Source organism: Ursus maritimus, unplaced genomic scaffold (assembly GCF_017311325.1).
Source record: "Ursus maritimus isolate PB19 unplaced genomic scaffold, ASM1731132v1 scaffold_2, whole genome shotgun sequence".
NCBI lineage: Eukaryota > Metazoa > Chordata > Mammalia > Carnivora > Ursidae > Ursus > Ursus maritimus.
In genome coordinates, this window is record NW_024424452.1 from 96,084,715 (window position 1) to 96,109,168 (window position 24,454).

General features: G+C 48.7%; 1 protein-coding gene across 2 annotated transcripts; it reads left to right on the top strand.

Moving 5' to 3' along the window:
• The first annotated feature begins 606 nt into the window (after nt 1-606).
• Nucleotides 607-24,454, top strand: CD34 (CD34 molecule). 2 transcript variants are annotated; one of them, XM_040636389.1, is made up of 8 exons: nt 607-908; nt 11,299-11,481; nt 12,128-12,384; nt 13,639-13,719; nt 21,286-21,436; nt 21,685-21,737; nt 22,057-22,221; nt 22,788-22,910. In XM_040636389.1, exons 1-8 carry the CDS (start codon nt 830-832, stop codon nt 22,800-22,802), a joined length of 984 nt encoding a protein of 327 aa, XP_040492323.1. In that variant the 5' UTR covers nt 607-829; the 3' UTR covers nt 22,803-22,910. The 2 variants fall into 2 exon arrangements, with proteins under 2 accessions (XP_040492323.1, XP_040492322.1); XM_040636388.1 differs by lacking the exon at nt 22,788-22,910 and adding an exon at nt 22,928-24,454 and having other exon boundaries at nt 609-908.

Genomic DNA, 24,454 nt, shown 5'->3' on the forward strand with positions numbered 1-24,454 from the left:
AGACCCAGAGCTGGAGAGGGGATGCGGGCAGAAAGAGCTGCCTAGGTGCCCGGAGAGTCCTTTGTCTCTATGATGATGGTGACGGGCTCAAACTATGTGGCAAATTAGGGACGGTCACAGGAAAAACCCTCCAAATTAACACAAATAGCTCCTGCAGGGGGAAGAAGTGAAAAGAAAACCGACAAGCATGGTTTGGACGGGTAAAATGAATAATTACAGTCATTTATGTGCCCTGCTCACTCTATGCTTCATTACCATGCAGCACAGTCTTTGGTGTGACTGTCACGAAACGCATCCGATTGGACATGTGCTGAGTTTTACCTGATTGGCAAAATGCCCACACTTGTAAACTCAGGTCCTCACAGTGGAATCCTTCGGCAAGATTGTCCTCGGCTTAAAGTCAAAAATAAAGCAAAACAAAAAGGAAAGAACACACACACAGAGAACTCCGAGGAAACTTGCCCCGGCCACCGGCCAGGCTGACACAAAGGGGTTAAAAGTTAAGTGGAAGTCGAGCTTGAAGGAGTAAGACGGGGCCTCTATATAAAGTTGAACAAGTCGCCTGGGGCCCGCACAAACCTCCACCTTTTTTGGCCTCCACGGCGGCAACCCCGGCCCCTGCTAACGTCCTCCGCCTGTGGGACTGAGCAGGGAAGCTCACGGTAGTGGCGGCCAAGGAGAGGGGCCGGCCTTGCCAGGAATAAAGAGGGAGGGGAGGGGAAAAAGCCAGCTCGCCCACCCCGCTCCCGGGCGGAGGGCGGGGGCAGCGCGTCCCGCGGGCCGAGCGCGTCTCGGGCTGAGCGCATCTCTCCGGAGCGGCGCGGGAAGGATGCTGGTCGGCAGGGGCGCGCGCGCGGGGCGCGGGATGCCGCGGGGCTGGACCGCGCTCTGCCTGCTCAGTCTGCTGCGTGAGTACCGGCCGCGCGCATCCGGGCGGGCGGGGAGGGTCCGCGCTCTCCCGCGGCGGAGCGCGCAGAGCCCCGGGGGCTCCGAGGAAAGGGACCCCGGCCCCACCCACGCCCCACGCCCACGGCGGCTGCGGGCTCCAGTGGCACGGGGGCCTTCGGAACCGCTCCCCGCTGGGACCGGCGCGTCACCTGGGAAGCGGCGGGTGGACGGGAAGGGAAGCGCGGGCGACCCCCGCCGCCAGGGTCAGCCAGCCCAGGTGTCAACCGGGCGGCGCGCCCCGGTCGTCCCGGAGTCAGAGCGTGCGCCTCCTTGGAGTTGTCCCTAAAGTAAAGCACTTCGAAGAGGCCAGTCTGTTCGCGTGGCCAGAGGTGCGGAGCGCGGAGTCTGAGCCAGAAATGGGAGAGGGGAGGAGAGAAGCAGGAAAGTTTTGCCCCTGGGAGCTGATTCCGAAAGCCCAGGCCTGAGCGGCTGCTGGGGACACAGCGCAGGCGCCCGCCGACCACCGGGACGGGGCAAGCTCGAATTGGACCTTTAAGGAATGGGAGCGAGGCCAGCCTGGGACGAGGCCCCAGCTCCGACGCCCAGAAGGCCCAGGAGTCAGCTGAGTTAGGTGACCAGGGGAGTGTGGAATGAGGAACAGTCCGTGAAAAACTCCTTTGCATTTAAGATTGGGAAGCTAAATTACAGCTCCCGCGTCCCACGCCCACACCCAGTCCGCTGGAGAGAAGGTGGCAGTAGATGCGGTTTGTTCTGTGCCCTGCCGCCCTCTCCCCATCGCAACCCCCCACCCTGGCACCAACTGAGACTTGTTACATTTGGGGGCTTTCCTCCCTTTCCTCCTCCAAGTTCTAAAACTAGTGAATAGGTTAGCGGGCTAGTGGATGCCCCTCCACTCACCCACACCTGTCCCTACTCCTTAAGATCTTGCTCTCACTTTGGTGGAGAAATAATAGATGCTCCGTAAATATTTATTCTTAATTGCTTTCATTTGGGGATAGCATTCTCCATCTCATCACACTGCGTTTAGAAGGTTTTAAACATTGTTCATTGTTCTCGCTTTTGCTCAAGATTCCTCTTCCAGCCCTCTCTAGGGCTCCCAACTCCCTACTCTTACTCCATACTCAAGGCCACCCACCGTGGCCCCACAGAGAGATCTGGGCCTGCCAGCTAGGCCCCTTTGCTCTCATGGTCCTCTGCTGTCCTCCGTTTGCACCCACCCAGCTGGAGAGAGACTCTGAGCTTGAGAAAGCTCTAAGATAGTCTCTGGGTTGACCAGTTCAGCAGCCGTGGACCTGCCCTCTGGGGCAGGGAAAAAGCGGTCACTGAGCTGTTGAAGCCCTAGACCAGGGAACTCTCCTGGGTGCTAGACGGCATCCTCCTAACGGGGGAGTTGATGAACAGCTGATCAGATGTTCCACTCTCCTTTGGCTACACAGCTTGTGATGACCTGGTCCCGCGCCGAGTGAGGCCCACCCTTTTCTTATTTCCTCAGCTGGCCAGTTTCAGTCTCGCCTTGGACTGCAGCAGGAGGTTGGGGGAGCAAATGAACTCCTGCAAAATCTGGGCCAGATATGCTGAGAATTCCACTGTCTCAGCTTTGGGGGGTGACAGCTGGGGCATGGATCCCTATTCTCCATCTTGCCGGACGACTTGGGCCAATTTGGAGCTTTAGGTCTTCCCTGAGAACTTTCTAGGGTTTGTTTATTGTTTTAATGCTAGGAGTCGTTTTCTGTCCTGGTATACATCGTGGGATAAATAAGCGAGTGACTGTATCTTGAAATGCTAACAGATGAACGTTGCAGGAATTCCGTGCCATTACTGAAAAATTTAGGGCACTGGAGGTTCTGTGGTTTTCATGTCATGTAGCCTGACAGAGAGCTTTGTCCTGGGAAGGTCTTTCTGTCCCGTGAGAAGTTGGCATAAGGATGAGCACAGCAGCCAACCAAAAGTAGACTCTTCTCGCTGCAGATGGGACTGCTCTGGGTGGTGACCAGAGTCAGAGCGGGAGCTGAGAGGCCACCAGGGAGCACTGCCATGTCACCACCTGGGAAGAGAAGCCTTTCAGATTATTAGGAAACCCCATTTGTCAGGCTCAGGGTATCTGTTCCCTCCAAGACCTCCGTGGCCTATCTTCCCTCTCATCATAAGGACACGCCCCCCCCAGTCCCGCCCCTTCACATTCCTCTTCTTCCTTTGGGTCCTTCGTGCATGCTGACCCCACACCCATATCCTGTCTGGGGCTACATGTAAGAGGGGAAAAAAGAAAAGGGAAAAGAATTTTATCAGATATTTTCCAGAGGAGAGAGGACTCCACCCTTTGACTCTCTGCCACATGGCAGCCGAGGAGGAGCAGGCTTGGGGACCTCTGACTAATTCAGTGGCCCCCAGGGGTCCCCGTCCAGCTGGCAACACCTTTGCAATGCGAGTCTTCAGCGGCATTCCTGTTTGAGAAAACACGCCTGGGCATCTTTGTTCTTATCCCTTTGGCTCCACCTCCTGGGCCTTCTTGCTCACTTGTCCTCACCTCCTTCCTTCTCTGAGTCTTTGTCTCCAAAAGCTCAGGGCAAGGAGTGCCAAACTGCAGCAGATAAACTTGGGCACAGAGTCTTACAAAAACAAATTTAAAAAAGAGGCACAAATTCCACTTCGTGCGGCCGCACTGCCTGATTTCCTTCAGAGCCCAGGCAGGAGGGCCTGGGCTCACTTTCAGGGTTGGCCGGTTACTCAGCCCTGCCGAGGGTGCCTGGCCTCCCTCTCGCCTTGACTTTGCCTGATCTCACTAAAGGGCCCAGAGCGTGGAGAACTGAAAATGTGAAGGTATGGAAAAAGAACAAAAACACCACCCTCCAGAAGAAAATGCTTGGAGTTGCCAGGGCAGAATTTCCTATTTTTCTGGATTTTGACTTTTGAAATGAGAACATTCTCTTCCCTTCTCAGCTGAAAAATAAAAACAGATTATGATTTTTCGTCCCCACGGCTCCTGACTTCCCTAAGGAGAAAGATGCATGCATCCTGGGGAAGAGAGGTGCGCACGAATAGGGTGGACCGAGGGGTACTTCATAGCACCTGTTCTCTGCCCCTCCCACCCCCACCAATCACTTCTCTTTGGATGCAAAGGAAAAGGCCTTTTGGCTTAATTGGGAAGTCGGCTTCTTCCTGATTTGGGGGGGAAAGACTCCAAGAACCCATAACCGATACCCTGTAGCCGAGCGGCATCTCTAGATGGCCAGTTCCATTGTTAAAGAAAATGCCTTAACCACTCTGTATGTGAAAAAAAACAGGCCTTGGATGTGCAGGGGCCGACAGGAGGTTGAATTGCTGAGCATGATAAAAATAAAGTGGAACTTGGTATTTGATGGGCCCAAGAGACACAGGCTGTGGGAATCCAGAGGCCAGAAGGAGGAGAGAGAGAGGAGGGGAGGTGCCTGGAGGGTGGAAAAGACCCCCGGAGGAGAAACGTCTTACGGTGTGGCAGGGATGCTTCGCACAGTGATGTCTAAGTTACACCATTGTCTCTTCTGGCCTGGGCTGTGATCTGGCGCCGTGCTCTCAAACCTTTGATAAACACACACTCACCCGGTCTTAGTGTTCTCTGGAAGAAAGCACGGGGTGCTTGGCTGGCCCCCGGTGAAGCTGAAGGAGAACGGCAGTAACCTGAGGACAGGGAGGCGCAGAGCTGCAAAAAAGGAGTCAGTGGCAATGAGGAGAATGAAGGAGAGGGCACTGGGAGAAATATTGGGCCCCCAGAGAAAGCTCAGGAGCCTGGGGTTCCAGGGTAAGTGGATGGGGGCCAAGCCCAGCTATCTGCATATTAAAGGGGAGTCCCAGTTCACGGGGAGCCACAGATGCTGGGTTTATGCTCAGGTCACAGCTTAGGTTCACAGGAACCCTAGGAAGGCAACAGGCCAGCCCTGCGTGCTAGTCCAAGATGCCTGGTCTCAGTGAGACCCGGTAACGAGGACGCTTCCTGAGTGCTCCCGGGAAAGACGGGGGCTTACCACTTCCCAGGTAGTTCATTCCATTAAAAACACACACACACACACACACACAAAACCAAAACACATTATTTTCAGCTTTTCTTTGTATTACAATGAAGTTAGCTTTCTTGTATCTTCTAGTCATTAACTTCAAATTCTGTTCTTAATTAGAATCGGTTAATCTTCAGTAAATTCTTTTTTTTTTAAAGATTTTATTTATTTATTTGAGAGACAGAGAGAGAGCACAAACAGGGGGAGGAGCAGAGGGAGAGGGAGAAGCAGACTCCCTGCAGAACAGGGAGCCCGATGTGGGATCAGGATCATGACCTGAGCTGAAGGCAGACATTTAACCGCCTGAGCCCCCAGGCGCCCCAATCTTCAGTAACTTCTAATCTAATTCTATTCTTGGATGTACCACAGAATGAATCTGATCTTTCTTCCTGACAAGCCTTACCGAGCTGTCTGGGCCCACTAGATTATAAACTCCTTGAGGACAGGGATTTATTTAAATTGGATGACACCCACACCACACCACAGGAAGGAGACTTCTCTCACTCTGGGCTCCCCAAAGCACTGAGCAGGGTCTTTTGCACATCACTGGTGCTTATGACAAAAAATAAGAGTGAGTAAGTAAGCGAAACAAGTCTTGAATAAAGTTATTTATTCTCCCTCCCCAAATTCTTTTTTTCTGGATCAGAGGTTGGCAAACTTTTTCTGTCAAGAGCCACATAGTGAATATTGCAGACTCTGGAGGCCATATGTTGTCTCTGATGCAAATTCTACTCTGTTTTACTTTACAACACTTGAAACATGCAAAAGCCCTTCTTAGCTCACTGGCCATACAACAAACAGCTGGTGGGCGGATTGGGTCCACCAGCTGTTCCCCAACCCCCGATCTAGATGAAATAGCTTCAGGCCCTCAAGCATAAGAGACTCAGTTTCTAGAACTCTCCTAGTTCTGGTTCTCCTCCCCTGGTCGCTCCCTCATTTGATAAATTCCCTCTTAAACTACAGGACTGAATGGGGCGGCTCTCCGAAGAGGCGGTGGGCATAATAGGCCTACCACGGGCCACGCACTCCGAGGGCTGCTTCCCAGCTCACACGGCCCTGCTTCTCGCCCTGAGCAAAACGAACGTGTCCAAGAGACGCTTCCAACGCTAAAGAAATTTATAATGTAACTGAGGCAACAAGACCTATACTCAGGAAACAGCATATATGATTTTGTGCCAGATAAGTGGCGGAGAGATGTGTCTGGAGGCCTCTCAGAAGCAGAAGGAAAGGGGCCCTGGACTAAAGATATCTGCTATTTCTTGAGTGTTTACCAGCTGGGCTAACTGCTTTGAGCCCCTTATCTCCTCCACCACTCAGAACAACTAGGAGGTAGGGCAGTGTTTATTCCCATTTCCCAGGTAAGGTCTAGAGAGTGGAGGAAGCCTCCGCCCCAGCCCTGACAGCGAGAACAGGGTAGAGAAGCCTCTGGACATGGTCTGACTGCAGAGCCCACACTCTTCGTGCGGAGGCTTCACTGTCTTCTCAGAAACACAGGCTGGGGGTTCCCAGCGGAGGCGGCAGGCTGTTTCTTCCCAGTACTGTCCCCCCGTGGGCTGAGCCACACAAGAATTCCTCCCACAAACCCCAGGGTTGGAACAAAAGGGTGGGATGGGGCTGGCTGGCCAGGAGATCAGGAAACACCAGCAAAAACCCCACTAAACCTAAGAGGGTCTTTGGAAAGCAAGACCAAAGGGCACCTGGATGGCTCAGTCGATGAAGCATCTGCCTTCGGCTCAGGTCGTGATCTTGGGGTCCTGGGATCGAACCCCAACGTCATGGGGCTCCCTGCTCAGTGGAGAGTCTGCTTCTCCTTCTTCTGTGCGTGCGCTCTCTCTCTAAAACAAATAAATAAAATCTTAAAAAAAAAACACACAAAAAAAAACAAGACCCAGTATAGTCTCCTAAAGCATGGGAATTTAGCTAGTTAGGTAACAGAGCTTTCTGGATCGGAGGAGTTGGGCACCTTCTTTCAAGATGCAAAGATTCTCCATTTTACTAATTGTGAGTAGAAACCTCTTAAAAATGCATTACCTTGGGGCACCTGGGTGGCGCAGCGGTTAAGCGTCTGCCTTCGGCTCAGGGCGTGATTCCGGCGTTATGGGATTGAGTCCCACTTCAGGCTCTTCCACTAGGAGCCTGCTTCTTCCTCTCCCACTCCCCCTGCTTGTGTTCCCTCTCTCGATGGCTGTCTCTATCTCTGTCGAATAAATAAATAAAAATCTTTAAAAAAATAATGCATTACCTTATGCCCCTGCTTCCTTAGTGTTCTCCTCAAAATAAGGACTTTAACTTTCATGACTCAGTTGGATCAGGAAAATAATTTGGTTATGGTGCAACTCAGTGACTTTGTTAATGCTTATTAAGGTGTATGTATGTATTTACTCCTACCATAAATGGTTCCAGAGTGGTGTGGGTTTTACTACTCACGTCTGTTTTTCATTTATCTCTGTTTCTTCTTTTTTAAGCGGTTGTTTCTCCTTATTGTTCGCTTCTAAGAGTCTCTAATTTCTAGCTTTAGCTAGGATATCAGATAACCAAGCTTGTTAGAACTATGTGGACAACAAGAATAATTGCCTCTGAATAAGTACTTGTAAGTTAAATGCATTACTTTTACTACGTGACTTTTGTGACCTCTATTTGGCCATTTTGGGGGTATCCTCATTTTGTTAACTTCCTGATACCTTGTCTCCTCCCTTTGCCCCAAGTTCATGAGTTGAGATCAAATAGGATATCTAGAGTCAAATCAGGTACTTAGGGAGACACAGTTAATAAAGGTAGAATGGGAAGGGGCGCCTGGGTGGCTCAGTCGTTAAGTGTCTGCCTTCGGCTCAGGGCGTGATCCCGGAGTTCTGGGATTGAGCCCCACGTTGGGCTCTTCCGCTGGGAGCCTGCTTCTTCCTCCCCCACTCCCTCTGCTTGTGTTCACTCTCTCGCTGGCTGTCTCTCTGTCTGTCAAATAAATAAATAAAATCTTTAAAAAATAAAAATAAAGGTAGAATGGGAAGTAAATAGCAGAAGATAGCCTTTTGTTTGATTTTAAATTGCACTTTTGTTTGATTTTAATTTGTTTGATTTTAAATTTTAAAATGCTCTGTCGGGTTGGGGATAAAGGCTATTTGTCTGGAAGGCTCTGGTCTAGAATGGAATGGAATGCAGGTTTCACTGACTGTCTCCTAGAATCTAACTGGTAAGCTGCTATTACTCCCTTGACAGAGTTGGGAGAACAGAAGCTCAGATAAAGAAAGGTTAGCATTTGATGGTTTAATGCCATGGACATGTGTGGGAAGATAGGATGAACAGAGACCTGTGGTCAGTCTCAATTCATATAAATATTATTCCTGCAAGATGCAGTCTCCTCATGGGGGCTCTAGAAAGGGAGCCCTAGAAGCTGGAAAAGCACTGGACTCGCTCCCTGCCCGTCCCTCTGCTGCAGCCCCTTGGTTGGATTGGCTTTCAGGGCCCTACCGCCATGTTCCCTCACTCTACACCAACTCACACGTCTCCTGTCACTGAGCCTTGCCTCTCTGGCCTCCCTCTCTGACCTGTTTCTCCAAGCGCTCAGGGGGCATCCCTGCCCACTTCAGGCTCAGGGACGTGAGTCTGAGGTGGGGCTTTCATTCTCTTTGCAGATGGATCCTGCTACCTGTTGCTCAGTGTTTGGCCAGGTGGTGGGCGAGAGGAGGCTGTGGCCGCCGGGAGCCCGGCCCTAGCTGGTCAGTAGCTGGCCTAGGTCCAGAGTTGCTTCACTCATCTGGCACAGGCACCTCTGTCCTCAGAACTCGCAGCAGGTCTCTGCTCACATCTGGAAAAGTTCAAAACTGTTTGTCTGGGTGAAGGAGGCCCTGGGGGAGCGGGTTCAAAAGCATGACATCACCTCAGTCAGGCCCAGCTTTCTTTGGAAAGAGAAAAGGGCTGGGCCAGGCTGAGCCAGATAGGATTCCCAGGAATTGATGTGTTGGAAGGAAGAAGAGGAAAGGGTGGAAAGGAAGGATGATGTCAAGGGAGAGTTCCATGGTGCCTTGGAGTGGTACCCGGGGAAGATGATTCTTCGGTTCAGTGTCCATATGTTCCCACCACCTGCCCCCTTCAGTGGGTTGATACTTCAGGGGCAGATTGCTAAGCGGGTCCTATCTGAGGGCAGAGGAAGACTGTATCTGCTTCCCCATCTATTTTGTTTTGAGAAGCCCCCCTCTACCTAACCCAGATAGGAGCCCAGGCTTTTCTCTCCAGAAGGGTGGAGGATGCATCCTGATCTGTGGCAGTTTAGACTCCCTGACCCTCTTGCTCCTTCCACTCAAGTGTCCGCTAAATCTCAGTGGCCCCACTGCTCCCTGCCCCGCATAAACTATGGCCTCCCCTCTTGGCCAAGACCTTGGTGATTCAGCTTCTTATCTCTAAAACGGAGATAGTAATATCACTTCTTCCTCCTACTCCCCTGCACAGAATATTAAAATATGATTATTGTCCTCACCATTTATACCAATCTACTTGCAACTGTGGGGGGGGGGCAGATGTGGGAGAGTGAGACTTGTCACAACTTTTAAGGGCAGCATTCTTGGTCCCAAGTTAATTGCAATGAAACAAAAGCCTAACTTCCCTCTTGATGCCGAGGGAAAGAAGAGGTGTCATTCTACATTGCTATTTACCTGGAAACCCAAAAGATACAGACTTATATCTCAATCAGGAAAATTTAGAGAGGAGCTTTAGGGTGGCCTGGGATCCTCAGGGGTCTTTCCTTAAGGGTGGTACTGGTGGGTGCTGACCTCTGGGTACCAAGTCCATCCTAATGTTTAAGACCAAGTCAAGAATAGAATAGAGGCCCTCAGTCATATGTCTAAGCACTTCAAAGTTATCAATCAGGCCTATTAACTTATAAATGAAATGTCCTCTATCCTCTTACCTTGAAAAACATACCTTCAGGGCCATCCGGAAGACCAAGTTTGAATTTGGGACCCTGTGGGTCTCTAGACTCAGGGCCACAGTATGACTGAGCAGGAAGAGATGGCCTTTGACCCCAGCCCATCCCCCTTCCCTTCTTACCCACAACTCTGGCACACATCGTTGGGGATCTTGCATGCGTGCAAGGCACGCACCACTCACGTGCTTCAGTGTAACCCTTCTCCCTGAAGCAGCCACCTCTTGGCCATCCTTGCGCCTTGGGGGTGCCCACCCTGGGGCTGCAGTTCACCCTCAGAAGGATGGACTGGGACAAAGGGCCCCATAAAGATCCTCAAGTGAGCAAAGAGCCATTTGAGCAAGAAGTTCTAGGAGTTCTGGTCCCCACTGTATGACCTAGAAGAGAGGGTACATCGCTGTTGGCCCCATGAACTCCTCACAGTTTGGGGCAGGGCAGAGTAAGAGGAGGAAGAGAATATAGACTCTAACGTTCAGGGTGCAATCAGGAAGCTTCTCCTTCCTGGGTATGAGGATGGCACTGGTGGGTACCCCAGGAAACATGGAAGGGCAAGGACCCTCATGAAGATCTTCAGAGAATAATTAAATCCAGGAACATTATACTATACCAATTTAATATTTGTCATTAATTTTCCCAACAATCCATGTAAGGAAAGGCCCTCACTTTAGAGACTGGTAAACTGAGACACACACAGACACGTATGTACACGCATTAAACTATACAGTTATTGGCAGAGCCGGAACTAAGCTTTCTTCCCACTACATTTGATGAGAAACTAGGCCTTATGTTCTCTAGTCCATCCGCTGGATTCCTAGGTCAGAGCTTTTTGAAAGAAATCTTGGGGTGGGGGGGAGCTTACTGAATTTCTCAACAAAAGACAAGGAGGATGGGTTTGCATGAGGGAAAGAATGAAGGGGGTTTGAAGGGAGCCTTGGACAGAGAGAAGATTTTTAAAGGGGCTGCAGAGAAAAGGTGATTATCCCAAGAGTATATTATTTTAGTGGATGGAGAGTGACAGAAGAGAGGAAGACACATTACAAAGGAAATAAAGGTACTTCTTCCCCCATATTTTAGTTCTTTGTGATATTTATTCAGATATAATTTGATATTTTAACATTTTACTTCACATGTTACGAACATTGCCTTGTATTTTCATGTGGCGTTAGTTTTTTATTTTACAATTTTTTATGTGTAATGATTATGGTGTGTGAAGTGCATATAGCATTTATCCTATTGTGATTCATTTAGTCGCTTGCAACTTTTTCCTCCTAGAAATAGCACTGTATTAGACACTTGGTGCATACAAGCTTTTCCTTCCTTATTTTCTTAGGGAAAATCTAGTAGTGAGAAATTAGTCACCTGTCCAGAAGGATATTCTTGATGTCATGATGTCATGAGACTCCAGGATGATTTAGGTTCTCACTTGTCCCCCTTGTTTCTTTATAGCCTCTGGGTTCACAGATGTGGAAGTCACGACAGTTGCTACCACAGAGCCCATCACCCAAGCAACGACATCAGCTGTTTCTGCAAATGCATCCAACCAGGAAGCCATCACGCTGAGTCCTCTTGGAAGTACCACCCCGTACCTTGTCTCTCAGGAGAGCAATGGGACCGCAGCAGCCAGCTCAGGTAAAGAGTGCTTGTCTCAGGCCCCAGAGGGATGCTGCTGGTGTTGGGTAAAGCATTAGGATATCTGCAGACCCCCCCCCAGGCCTGCTTTCCCCCACAGATGGAAACATACAAGCCCCACGAAATATGGTCTGTTCAAGATGCTTTGGGGACCCTGAAGTAAGTTCCTGATGATTCTCGTATAGTGACAGCTTTCTCAGGTAGCTTTGGCAGCTGAGCCTGACGACTCGTTCTCCTTGTACCCTGCTCTCATGCTGAGTTCAGATTAGTGATAAAATAAGGATCAGATGAGGACTCCCTAGAAATCTCTGATCTCTTCGGGTTCAAACCGCTTTTCGACTTCTTTAAGGTAGACCAGAGTCCAGTTCAGGGTCAGAATCCTGAAGGCGCCCCTAATAACATGCTCAATTATAGCTATAGTTCCAACAGCTGGCTCGAAATGAGTTTGGTAAGGGTTAGGACCTGAGGTAGCTCTTCACTCCCCAAATTCCCATTTCTGGTTTGAAGTCCATGCCAATATCATTCTCTATAATTTTAATTCAAAACGGTGAACTGAGATGTGTGTAGGGGTGTGTGTGTGTGTGTGTGCGTGCGTGTGTGTATGCAAACATGTGCACATGCACGCTCGTGTTTTGGTCTATTTCAGAGACTACAGTCAATATCACATCTACCTCCGAGATCACCCCAGTGCCTGGGACCATGAACTCTTCTGTCCAGACACAGACTTCTTTAGCTAGCACAGTAACTTCTAGCCCAACCAGCTTTGCAACTTCAGACATGACCTTGAAGCCTAGCCTGCTACCTGGAAATGTTTCGGATCCCCCATACAACAGCACCAGCCTTGTGACAACATCCCCCACTGAACACTCCACAGCATTTTCTCTTACCCCAAGTACCATCAAGGTGGGTGAATTGGACCAAAAATGGCAGATTGCCCCCTCACTCCATAGGTGTGCAAACCCTCTCTTCCTCTCAACCTCTCCTCATCCCGACCAGTGAGTTTGGGTCACGTAAGAATTAGCAAGGAAAATAGGCAGCTTAGGGGCGCCTGGGTGGCTCATGAGTTAAGTGTCCAACTCTTGATTTCAGCTCAGGTCATGACCTTAGGGTTGTGGGATCGAGCCCCATGTTAGGCTCCACACTCAGCGAGGAGTCTGCAGGAGATTCTCTCTCTCCCTCTCCCTCTGCCCCCCCTTCTCATGTGCTCTCTCTCTCTCTGTCTCTCTAAATAAATAAATAAATAATATTTTTTTAAGAAGAAAATATGCAGCTGAAATATTGCTGGAAAGGATAGACAGGGGCAGAGAGGAGTGGAGACAGGTAGCTGAGCTATGCCGTGGGTATTGCATTTCAAGGGAGTAGAAAGTAAAGGGGGATTCTTGGAGGTCCGCTGTGGTTCTTGCTAGTATCTCCCGGTCTGCGCTTTGACCAGGGCACCATCTCCCTCTGGGCATATTTGGAAACCATCCTCCATTTAATGGGGTGACTTTTCCAAAAATGTTTAGGACAACTACTATTTCCTGTATATGAGAGGGTTTGACGGTATGTCAGGCATAGAGAAGCCGTGAAGAACTGGGCAGACCAGGGATGGTGAGCTCAGTCTTGGGGTCTGTGGCTGTCAACAGCTTTCAGCAGCAAGGGTAGAAAATATGAGGGTGTGGAGCCTGGAGGCAGGCATGAGGAACCTGCCTGGTTTCTGTTTTTAAAGGAACTAGAATAGGAATCTGGAGAGTCCTAGAGGCCAGGGGGAAAAGGCGTGTCACCAGGTTCTGCCTGGCCACCCCATTATCTCTTTGCTTATATGGCCTTATTTGCAAGTGTATAATCCACTGCAGGGAAAACAGCCCCAGTGGGAAAAGTTCCTCCCCTCCTCCATTTCTGTACCATCCAAGCTAATGTTTACCAAGACTGCGAACAGCTACTTGCTGGCAAGCCTGGGCTAGTAACCCAAGTTTTGATTATCTGATGGGGATGGGAGTGAGACGGAGGAAGGGAGTAATACCACGGAATAGCCCTTGTCCCCTAACATTTTAAATTTTCTTTTTCCTAAAAACTTTTAAAAGAGCACCTCACAGAAATCAAACTGGAAAAGAGGTGGAGGGGGGGAATGAGAGGCAAAGATACTGGCTTATTTACTTTGTTTTTGTTTTAATACAGGGAGAAATCAAATGCTCCCAAGTCAAAGAAGTGAAATTGACCCAAGGTATCTGCCTAGAGCTAAATGAGACCTCCAGCTGTGTAAGTCAGACTCCCCTCCACCTCCCCCCATCCTTTCCTCCTCCCTCTTCTCCCACAATCCTTTCTGAACCTCCTTAAGCCATCTTGGACTGGACCAGACTTTGGTGGGGGTGGGGAGAACTTCCTTGGCCAGGCACTTTCCAACCCTGAGCTTTTCCTTTAGGGAGTCAGAGGCCCCATCTGGTGGGCAAATGAGGCAAAGACATTTATTTAAATGTTCCTTTTTCCCTCCTCTGTAGTACATTTAATATGTACGTTGTCAGATTTAAGTTTGCTCCTATGTTAAGAAAATCCTTAGTGAAATATAAACTAGTAATCTAAAATACCAATTTGTTTATTATTATTATTGACATGTAACTCTTTAATCCATATAGAATGTCTTTGTTCTATAATGCTGTATTTTCCATATAACTGTTTTTCCTAACATTATTTATTGAACGATCCCCTCTGTTGTTGGTTGGAATGCTGTTTTTTAGCTTCTATTAAGTTTTTATATGTCCCAGGGCACATTCTTCAGAGATACTTTATTTGTTCAGTTTGTCTTTTTTTTTTTCTGCCTGTTTTAAATTTTTAAAAATTTTTTATACTTTTACATTATAGCACTTTAAAAATCCAGCCAGGCAGGTCTTTGCTCACTACATTATAAAAAAAATGTATTTTTTTTGTCTATTCTTTTAGAAAAACTTTAGAAACATCTTGCCAAAATTAAAAAAAAAAAGTAAATTTTTCATTGGAACTGCTATAAATCCCTCTGTATTTTTCTGGTTTTCTTTTGTATTGTTCGGCATATTGTCTTTTTAGTTTTTAAAAACTAAAAGCTAGGGGTGTTTTTCCTGTAGGCTTTATGAACTTTTTAAAGTTATTTGTAATATAGGGTCCCCATTAAATATTCTAATTGATCATTGTTGGTATATTAGAAAGTTAAGTTCTGAAATTTATCTTGGGTTTAGCCATTTTCTTTAATTTGTTAATTCCCAAGAGCTTTCTAGTTGATTCTTTTTTGTTTTTTAGGCAAGCTATCCTGTTACCCACCACAGTACATTGTTTTTCTCCTCCTTTTTAATAGTTACACCTTGTTTCAGTTCTAATTGCATTGGTAAGACTCTACAGTACAGCCTTAACTTTTCGTGGTGATAGCAGACGTCCTTGCTTTGTTTCAGTAAATTTCCCTGACAGTTACAATTTCCTCAACAAAGAATGGAATGGCAGGACTCTTCCTACTCACTTGTAGGAAAAAACATTTCCTTACAAGTTGGGAATCCATTTAAGGGAGCCATATATGTGGTTTGTGATTGCATGGATTGGAAAAGACCTGGGTAGACTGTTATCTGTGGAACACATTCGGTTATTTATATTGTCCATTCTGACTACCCCTGTTTTACCTGTGATTTTCATTTGGGTCATTCTGACTCACAGATCTTTTAAAATTATACCTAAAAGGTCTTTATTTAGCCTAGGACTTTTAAAAACAATGGGAATGGCAAAGACCTAAGTTCACACAATAGATAACAAGTGCAATTTGCAAAATGATGAACTTAAACATGATTATACAAAGTACAGGTAATTCTCTGTGTTTCTGATACTGATTTTCAACTCTACTTACTTTTTTTTTAATTGCCAAACCCTTTGCTAATTATGGCTTTTAAAAAGTGACTTTTTTTTTTAAAGTAATATCCTGGTTAAGCACTTATTTTCCTGTGTATCACACTAGTCTGTGTCAAAATGCTGCTTCTTTGTACCACGGATTTAGAACTAATTGCATGGCATTCTAAGTGTCTGTCCATTGCTCTTCGAGGTTCACGTTTAACTAGGGTCATCGTATAAGACAAGCGCTGGAAACTTACTGCTACTCCAGAAATAACTCCTCCTACTGTGCTGTGATTGCTTTCTCTCTGTGGTCTTTACTGTCTCATCTGTTCGTGCCACAGCTGAGAAGGTCTGTACTCCCTTCTGAGGTCTGGGGAGGATCTGGGAGTAGGGATGTGGGAAGATAGCAAATCCTCCGGTATCCTGAAGAAGGCTTCTGCACTCCTCACGGTGAACCAACTCTATGGTAGCATATGCTACCGTTTCCCTGGCCTCTCTGCCACTGTGGGTTCCCCTTTCTTCCTGAGGCCTCCTTTGCCCCAGCCCCCAAGCAGCAGTGCCCCCTAAGCTCCCCAAAGTAATTTTTCCCCAGTCAGCAATCCTTGTTCAGAATCTTTAGCCAAAGCTCCGTATTGTGTTTCAGATTCCTTTTCCTTGAGTCCTAATGCATGCTCGTGTGATAATCAGTCTCTTCCAAGGGCTGTGAGTGGCATGTTGCCTGCTCATTTTCCTTAGGTTGCATTTGCACTCTTAGTGTCAGAGGGCCTTAAGGCACTGGTTCTAACCATGGGAAACTCAAGCCCTACTCATAGCCTATTGAGAAGCATGAAGGATTTGAATTCCCCTAACATCATGTCCCTGAGTACTTGTGTCATGTTGGCATGCCCCTGCATCTAGTGTATTCCCATAACAGAAATACGGGTGCCTATTCTCAGCTCTTCAGATACTCACTGTGCGCTGGGACCTACTGAGTATCTGACCTGATAGCTCTCACTAGGTGAATCATACAGGCTTCTCTTCTGTCCATGTATCTGCAGACGTTTATTTCTCAACTACTCTCCTTTTGCTCCCCTTCCTTCCCCTTTAGACAGAAATCACCTCTATCAGCCCGGGGGAGGGAAGGCAACCCCACAATCTTCTCAAGCACCTGCTACCCCATTGTAGGTCCTCATTAGCAGGACCTGTCACTCCGAGTCAGACTTTCATTCTCTGTGCTGCGGTGTCAGGGTAATTTATTTTTTGTGGTTATGGTTCCCCAAATACTTTCCAAAATATGAGATTACTTTATTCTCTTAGGCTATACCCGTTTATCCAGGGGAATCCACCAAGAAATTTTTTAATGGCGGTAAAATACACATAACACAAAATGTGTCCTCTTAACCATTCAGAAGTCCACATACAGTGCAGTGGTATTAAGGACATTCACATTGTTGTACAGTCTCCGGAACTCTTCGTCATCCAGAGCTGAAACTCTATGCACATTAAACCACTTCCTGTTACCCCTGCCTCCTAGCCCCTGGCCACCACCCTTCTACTTTCTGTCTCTACGACTTTGACTACTCCGGGTACCTCGTAGAAGTGAAATCAGACAGCCTTTATCTTTTTGTGACCGGTTTATATCCCTTAGCATAACGTCCTCAAGGTTCATCCATTTGTAGCCTGTGTCAGAATTTCCTTCCTTTTCAAGGCTGAATAATATTCCATTGTGTGTATAGACCACATTTTGCGTGTCCCTTCATCCACCAACAACACTTGGATTGCTTCCGCCTTTTACCGCGGTGAATAATGCTGTTATGCACATGGGAGTACAAATATCTCTTTAACACTCTGATTTCATTTCTTTTGGGTATATACCCAGAAGTAGCAGTGCTGGATTTTATGGTAAATCTATTTTTAAAGTTTTGAAGACTCGCCATACTGTTTTCCATAGCAGCTGCACCGTTTTGCATTCCCACCAAAAGAGCACGAGGGTTCCGATATGTCAACATCCTCACCTGCATTTGTTATGTGCTGTTTTTTTTTTTTTTTTGTATAGTAATCATCCCAATGGGCATGAGGTGGTATCTCATTGTGCTTTTGGTGGGCATTTCCTGATGACTGGTGATGTCGGAACATCTTTTCATGTGCTTATTGGCCATTTGCATATCCTCTTTGGAGAAATCTCTATTCAAGCCCTTTGCCCACTGATTTGTTTTTGAGAACTACCTTTCTTTCGAACCACATGTGTTTCTAGGCAGAGGTTGTATTTACTCAGCTAGCACATCACCCTTATTCTGTCACATTGACTTCATCTAAGGCAGGCTGCTTCCAACCCCCAGATCATATCCCCCAGCCCACACCTTCCTTGCCCTCTGCCCAAACACTAAAGGTCAGTTTCCATGCAGAAAAAAATAACTTACAGATGGAGGACAGATGAAGACGGTGTGTCTCCTGGAGAAAGCCTGAGATCTGGAAACAGCCTAACTCCTTGGCCTTGGCCAGCTGCCCCCTTGTTGTGCGCCTGTAGCAGGCCCTTCACTCCAGTCTCTAAATGAAAACAAGGTTTTACCTCCAAAGTCAAACTCACACCAAGATAGATAAATGAGAGAGAGCGAATGAGAAGTGATTCTAAAATCTCAGCGCTGGGAAAAACCTTCAGGCTCATTTAGAAAAATACCTGTCCCTCTCTTCCCCGTTCCAACGTGCTTCTTCAACATGTTAAGCATCTTTGCAAAGTTTGAGGATGCTACCCAAGAAAGGTTAGATGGTTTTATTATTGCAGGTATCATTTTTGCAGAGTAACATGTGTGAGCAGATGTGGCTAGGAGCTCACAGATCTGATTCTCACGAGCAAAATGGCAAAGGCTGTGGCTTCCTCCTGCCCACTCTCCCATGATATCTGCCCACAGCCTCTCTCGGGGGAGGATGTTTATTTCAAGCCGCCGGAGAAGCATTGTGCTTTGTTCAGGATCCACCTGCTCGCCTCCGGTCCCCAACACAATTCACTGATGCCGCTGGACTCCAAAGTGGGAGGCTGGCCGCGGTTATTCCCTTGAATTTAGTCCAAGAAACGAAGCGAAGGGTGGAGGGACCCTGTGTGGAGGCCAAACCAGTTGGGACGTTAAGTTGAACAACAATTCTTTTGTTTGTTTGGTGCTATGCTTAGTGCCGTCTGGGTTCAAAATTATGAAATTATATAACGTACACCCACTCCCCCAACGAAGGAGTCTTACAGTCTAGCCAGAGTGAAATGACTGTAACAGGCAGCATACGATCATACCTCCAAGTGTGGACTCCGGGGGATATGGTGTAGATTGTTGCTACTGTTAATAGTAACAGTACTAGCTGCCATTTGTCCAGTGCCCGTTAGGTTCAGCAGACCTTGCTGGGCGCTCTTCATACGACATCTCCTTAGTCACAACTCAGTGTTCAGCTGAAGAACCTCACGCTCAGACTAGTCGCATGACTTGCAAAGAATCCAGTAAATAGCAGAGGCACGGTCGATGTCTAGTCTATGGAAGATAAGACCAGCTTCATGGAGGAGGTGGGATTTGAGTGCAGTCTTGAAGGATGGGGAGTCCAAGGGAGAAGGCGGTGTTCTTCCTTCTTCTTATAGCCAGGGTTGTGAAGGTCGCAAGTTCTCACACACTTGGGCTTCCCATGGTACTCCGCCATCTGAAGGCCTTTCAGCACCCATTCTCCCTATCCTTCAAGACCTATTTTGCACGTTTCTGTGAACCCCATACCTGATGTGTGCTCACCCTCCTTTGAATGTCCGTAGCACTTTAGCAGTAACTTTGTCATAGTACCTACCATGGAACTACCTTGTCACCTGTCTCTTTTTGCCTCAGTTTCTTCATCTGTCAAATGGGGAGAATAATAACACCCATCTGAAAGGGTTATGCAAAGCCTAAATGAATCAACATGTGTAAAGCACTCAGAACAGTGTCGGAGACATAAGCATCATGTATTTTCACTGCCATGCATGCAGACTGAGAGCTCTGACTGTGTGGAGTTCTTAGGTACCCCCACCCCCCTCCCACCTCCCCCCACACTTGATACAGTGTCTGACAATCGGGGCTTCATCAATGTCAGAAGACGTGACTATGGTTGAGGTGCAGCTTCTTAAGATTCTGTAGTTTGAGGAAGGCGCCATTTTGTGTGGCCTGTTTAAATTGTGCAGGAGCCCTAACCCTCTGCCTCTCTCACGAAGGAGACAGATCTCAACCAGAGACACTCCAGAAGCCTGCAGTCGTCCAGGCATGGGAACGTCCAGGAGGGACTTCCCTCCTCCTCACGCAGAAGGCATGGTGTTTGGGAGGATGCGGTGCTCACAGGGAAGGAACATAAGGTTCCCCAAAGAGAAAGGGGCCGAGAGAAGGAGACTGCTGATCATGTCCAGTGGTGTCCAGACTGCCCACAGCAAACGCTGTTTTCAAGAACCCGATTTTTCCAGAAACAGAGCCTCTATCCAAGTACTTCCTCAGAGACCTTTCTCTCAGGGGAAAAACAGCAGTGGCCAGAGAATTCATTTTTCTGTGACCTGGGCTCTTGAGGGCCTTCTGAGCCTACCTCTGGACTCCTCTCTCTGTGACCTGGAGGTTAGCTAGCCCTGCTCTTCTGGCCTCATCTGAGCCCAGTGAGCTCCTATTCAGCTCCCTTAAATTCCAGCTGAGAGGAGAAAGCTGGGGCCTCAGGCCAGTCCTGACTTTGCCTTGTGCAGGAGCAAAGGATCCTGGGTTTTCCTGCCACGGGCCACAGCAGTAGGAAAATACCCAGGCTGCTTTCCAAGCTGGGAGGGCCCCAAGGAGCGGTGCTGCCCCACAAACAGGAAGCCTTCTCCTCCACAGAGGCTCAGTTCGGATGCCCCTCACACGCCCCAGCAGTTTTCCCCGAACAGGAAAGTTGTCGGAGCTGTTCAGGCATTTCCTCCTCACCATCTGCCATCCGGACAGAGGAGAGAGTCTTGGTTTCGGTTCCTTTCCTGTGCAGGGGTGTGGGGGGGGCGCTCTGATTGGAGACTGCTGGAACACATCCTGGGACGTGTGAGAACAGGGTGTTGGAAGGGCACAGCCAGTGTTTCCAATTCTGGGTCCCTGGACTCAACTGTCCAAGAATCATGAGAATGTATCTTCAGGGGGCCTAGAGACCAGCCAGCAATCTGGAGCGATCTGTGAACTTCATGGAAAACAGGGGTCCCTGCCGCTAATGAGAAAGAGGGGATGGTAGAAAAACGCCATTTCAGTTTGAGCCAGCCTCTTTGTGAGCCCTCTTAGGGGGGCAGGAGGGAAGGGCCCAAGGATGTCACTGAGAGATTTGTGTTCTACTCCTCATTTCCCTTGGCTTTTCCTCCAACATTTGGGGCTATTGTAACCTTGAAACAAAGGATTTTCTCTTTGTCAGTAACACACTGTTCATATTTTCTGGTATTGGCAATTTCTTTTGAATGTAATTTGAAATAGTATACGGGTGCACGGGCAATCCTTAAATAAGGTAATGTTCCCCGAATTCGTTCTCGACCCCTTACAGTGCCACCTGTGACACCCATACATGTATGTTTTGGTACTGGGAAATTTTGGAGTTTTTTTTTTATTATTATTGTATTTTTTTTTTTTAAAGATTTTATTTATTTATTCGACAGAGACAGAGACAGCCAGCGAGAGAGGGAACACAAGCAGGGGGAGTGGGAGAGGAAGAAGGCAGGCTCCCAGCAGAGGAGCCTGATGTGGGACTCGATCCCATAACGCCGGGATCACGCCCTGAGCCGAAGGCAGACGCTTAACCGCTGTGCCACCCAGGCGCCCCTATTATTGTATTTTTGCACATATATATTTCACAGGATTTTTTTTTCCAGTTAAAATTTTAGGGGGGGGGAAGGTCCTTCTTGTTTGGAGAGTAATAGTGTGACTTTAATCAGGATTATTGCCTGAGACTCTGGACGCAGTTCGGTGTACATTAGTAATTTCATCTTCCGCTCACCGTTTTTTTCTGTCTTCCCAGGAGGATTTTAAGAAGGATAATGAAGAGGAACTGACCCAAGTCCTGTGTGAGAAGGAGCAGGCTGAGGCTGGGGCCGGGGTGTGCTCCTTGCTTCTGGCCCAGTCTGAGGTGAGGCCTCACTGCCTGCTGCTGGTCTTGGCCAACAGAACAGGTAAGGGTGCATCTGCCCTGGGGTCTAGGGAGGGAGCGGGGCTGAAGTGAGGGGATCCTGGGTAGAAATCTAGTATCTAAGCTGAAAGAGCATAGGTGGTAGAGAGAAGAGCCGAGCTAACTTTGGGAGAGGCTCTCCTGAGATGGACCATCCTGGCCATCAGAGCATCAGCTAGAACATCAAAGAAGGGCACAGCGGGAGGTTCTCTTCCAGCTTCTAGATTCAGCAGTCCCTGTTTCTAATTCTAGAACTTTCCAGTAAGCTCCAACTTCTGGAAAAGCACCAGTCTGACCTGAAAAAGGTAAGTTCCTCTAAGATGATGGGAATTTTCAGAGGGAACACTGGGTCAGGGGAATTTACTCGAGTAAGGGAGAAAGTAATTCTCTTGTCTAGACTTGTCCTTCCTATCTCTCCATCCTTCTCCGACAGTCTTAACCTTTCTGTGCTTGAACCAAAATTTTATGGTGCAGCTTGATTAAGAGATGTCAGTCTTAAATCCTGTTTAGAAAAATTCCTGAGGTGTAAGTCTTCTTGGGTTCATCCACTATTGGGTCTAGCGTGGGCTCCGGAACTCACATCCCACAAGTGACAGTCTGTCTTTTCTGTGTCTTCCCTTCCAGCTGGGGATCCAAGCCTTCGCTGAACAAGAGGTTGGGAGCCACCAGAGCTATTCCCGCAAGACCCTGATCGCACTGGTCACCTCAGGGATCCTGCTGGCTGTGTTGGGCACCGCTGGCTATTTCCTGATGAACCGCCGTAGCTGGAGCCCCACAGGAGAAAGGCTGGTCAGTCTGGAGGTCCAGGGCAAAGAAAATGAGGAATATGGTGGTCTTCTGGGGAGGTCCATAAATGTCATGAAGGGGGGAGGAGAAATCCCAGGAAAGTTACTTCTGTGCCCATCTGCATGGACGTGCATGCACGCACATTACCATGTGGGTGGACGAGGCTGAATAATATGGAGCAGATTAGGAAGGGGGCACTGACTGGGCTCAGCCCACCCACTGACTGTGGCCGCAGATGGCACGTGTCATCTAATTCTGATTTTGCCTGGGATAGTTTGGCTGGTTACGACCAGAACAGGCTGCTAAATCAGCCACGCTTATCTGCATGCATATTAAGTGCCCATGGGTCCCACCTAGCTCACAGGAAGGGGACCCGTGGAAGGAAGAGCTACTCTTGAAGTGTGCTGGATGAGGGAGGACAAGGCTGGGGTTTGACTCTTGGCCTCTGGCCTGCTCCCTCCTCGGGGGAGGGTTATTCCATCTTGGGGACTGCCTGGTTGCTGGCGGGAGCTGGTTACTGAATGGCGGTGGCACGGTGTGGTGCCTCTCCTCTGTCCTTTCTCCTCTAGGAGCTGGAACCCTGAGCGCTCTTCAGGAAGAAAGGAGTCTGCCCATGAAGCTGCCACCCCCTCTCTCCTGCCCCCTCCCCCCATCACCGCCTCACTCCCCTGCTTACCAGATAATGCTCCTTTATTTATACACTGTCTAGGGCGAAGACCCTTATTACACGGAGAACGGTGGAGGCCAGGGCTATAGCTCAGGCCCTGGGGCCTCCCCTGAGGCTCAGGGAAAGGCCAGTGTGAACCGAGGGGCTCAGGAGAACGGGACCGGCCAGGCCACATCCAGAAACGGCCATTCAGCAAGACAACACGTGGTGGCTGATACGGAATTGTGACTCGGCTGGGTGGGGCAAGGCTGGGCAACATCTGGGGAAGGGGCCCCTCCCTGCGTCTGATCACAGGCTGTCTCTCTGCTGGAGCTACCGTCCCTTACCTTCTACCCTTTCCTGCTGCACACACCCTCGGAGGCCGTTTCTGGAGCCCTGCACTGCACCAGGCCGAGGGCTTCTCTCCATCTTGGGGACCGGGAGGTAACCCCTGCCCTTTCCACGTTCAGCTCGCTAAGCCTAGAATCCGGTCTACTTTGAGTAAAAGTGTGAGGGGGCAATGCCACAGTGCAGAGAAGCTACGGTGGGGGTGGGGGGGTGGTGAAGATCTTGCATCATTCACACTTGGGCTTCTTCCCTCTCCCTCCTCTCTGCCTTATTAAAAGAACTCCCAGGGGAAGCATGGGTTTTTTCTGGGCTACAATTTTGTCCCAGGAGGCTTTGCCTTTTCCTGTTTCTTCCTCATGTCTGTCTTCTCTACTTTAGGGAAACCAAAGCAACCCAATGTACCCACTCCTTTGTAATGATATAACCAGCAAGACTTGTTGTCTTAAACCGTCTCCCGTACGCCCACGCCAAGTCACTGTGGATTCAGGCACTGGCTTCCCTCATGCTCTCAGGTTCTCCTGAGCTCCACACCTTCTCCCTCCCACATCTGCATACAGAAGCCTGCACTGTTTTCTGGCTGAGCCTGGAACGAGGCTCCACGTTTTGAAAAACGTCTTGTGTCTGTGTGTGGGGGACAGGGTAGGGGTGCATGGCACATGCCTTGCTACTTTTGGGGACAAATGAGAGAGAGGGAGTGGCCCAGGGCTTGTCTCCCTGGGGCTCACAGAGTCCCATCTTGGGCCCCTGTTTCTCCCTGTGAGTCTGAGTGGATGGGACCATGGGACCAGAACTTTGAGCCAAGCCTCTTGACCTGCACACCTCCGAGGAAGCCCCTTGCTCGGAGGCTAGGTCCTGACCTTATCCTTTGATCTCAGTGGCTTCCTCCTTCTTCCCCCTGACTTCTGGGTTGAGCTGTGGACTCAGTCTCCCAGCAGACTCCTTTCTGTCTCTGCCTCCTCCACCCCGACCCCCTCACTGCTCTACACCCCGGCATAGTCAGAGCCCTTCCACATCTCCAGAGGACCTTCGCCACAAGCCACCTGCCTCCTTTGTAGGTAGCCCAGGTTCTCGTTTGTATTTTTGTTTTTGTTTTTTTTTCTTTTCCAGAGGGGTGAGCAGGGATCCTGATTTCAATGACGTTTGGAAATAGAACTTTCCAGAGATAGGAAGTTTGGGTGGATTTTATTTCTGAATACAAAATGGTGTGTGTAAATACTGTAATTAAAGTGATACTGAGACACA

Excerpts from the sequence above, each read along its gene's own strand:
- CD34 (XM_040636388.1), top strand. The coding sequence starts at position 830 with ATGCTGGTCGGCAGGGGCGCGCGCGCGGGGCGCGGGATGCCGCGGGGC. Across the intron at positions 12,385-13,638 it reads TTACCCCAAGTACCATCAAG|GGAGAAATCAAATGCTCCCA; the intron begins GTGGGTGAATTG and ends GTTTTAATACAG. Across the intron at positions 13,720-21,285 it reads TAAATGAGACCTCCAGCTGT|GAGGATTTTAAGAAGGATAA; the intron begins GTAAGTCAGACT and ends CTGTCTTCCCAG.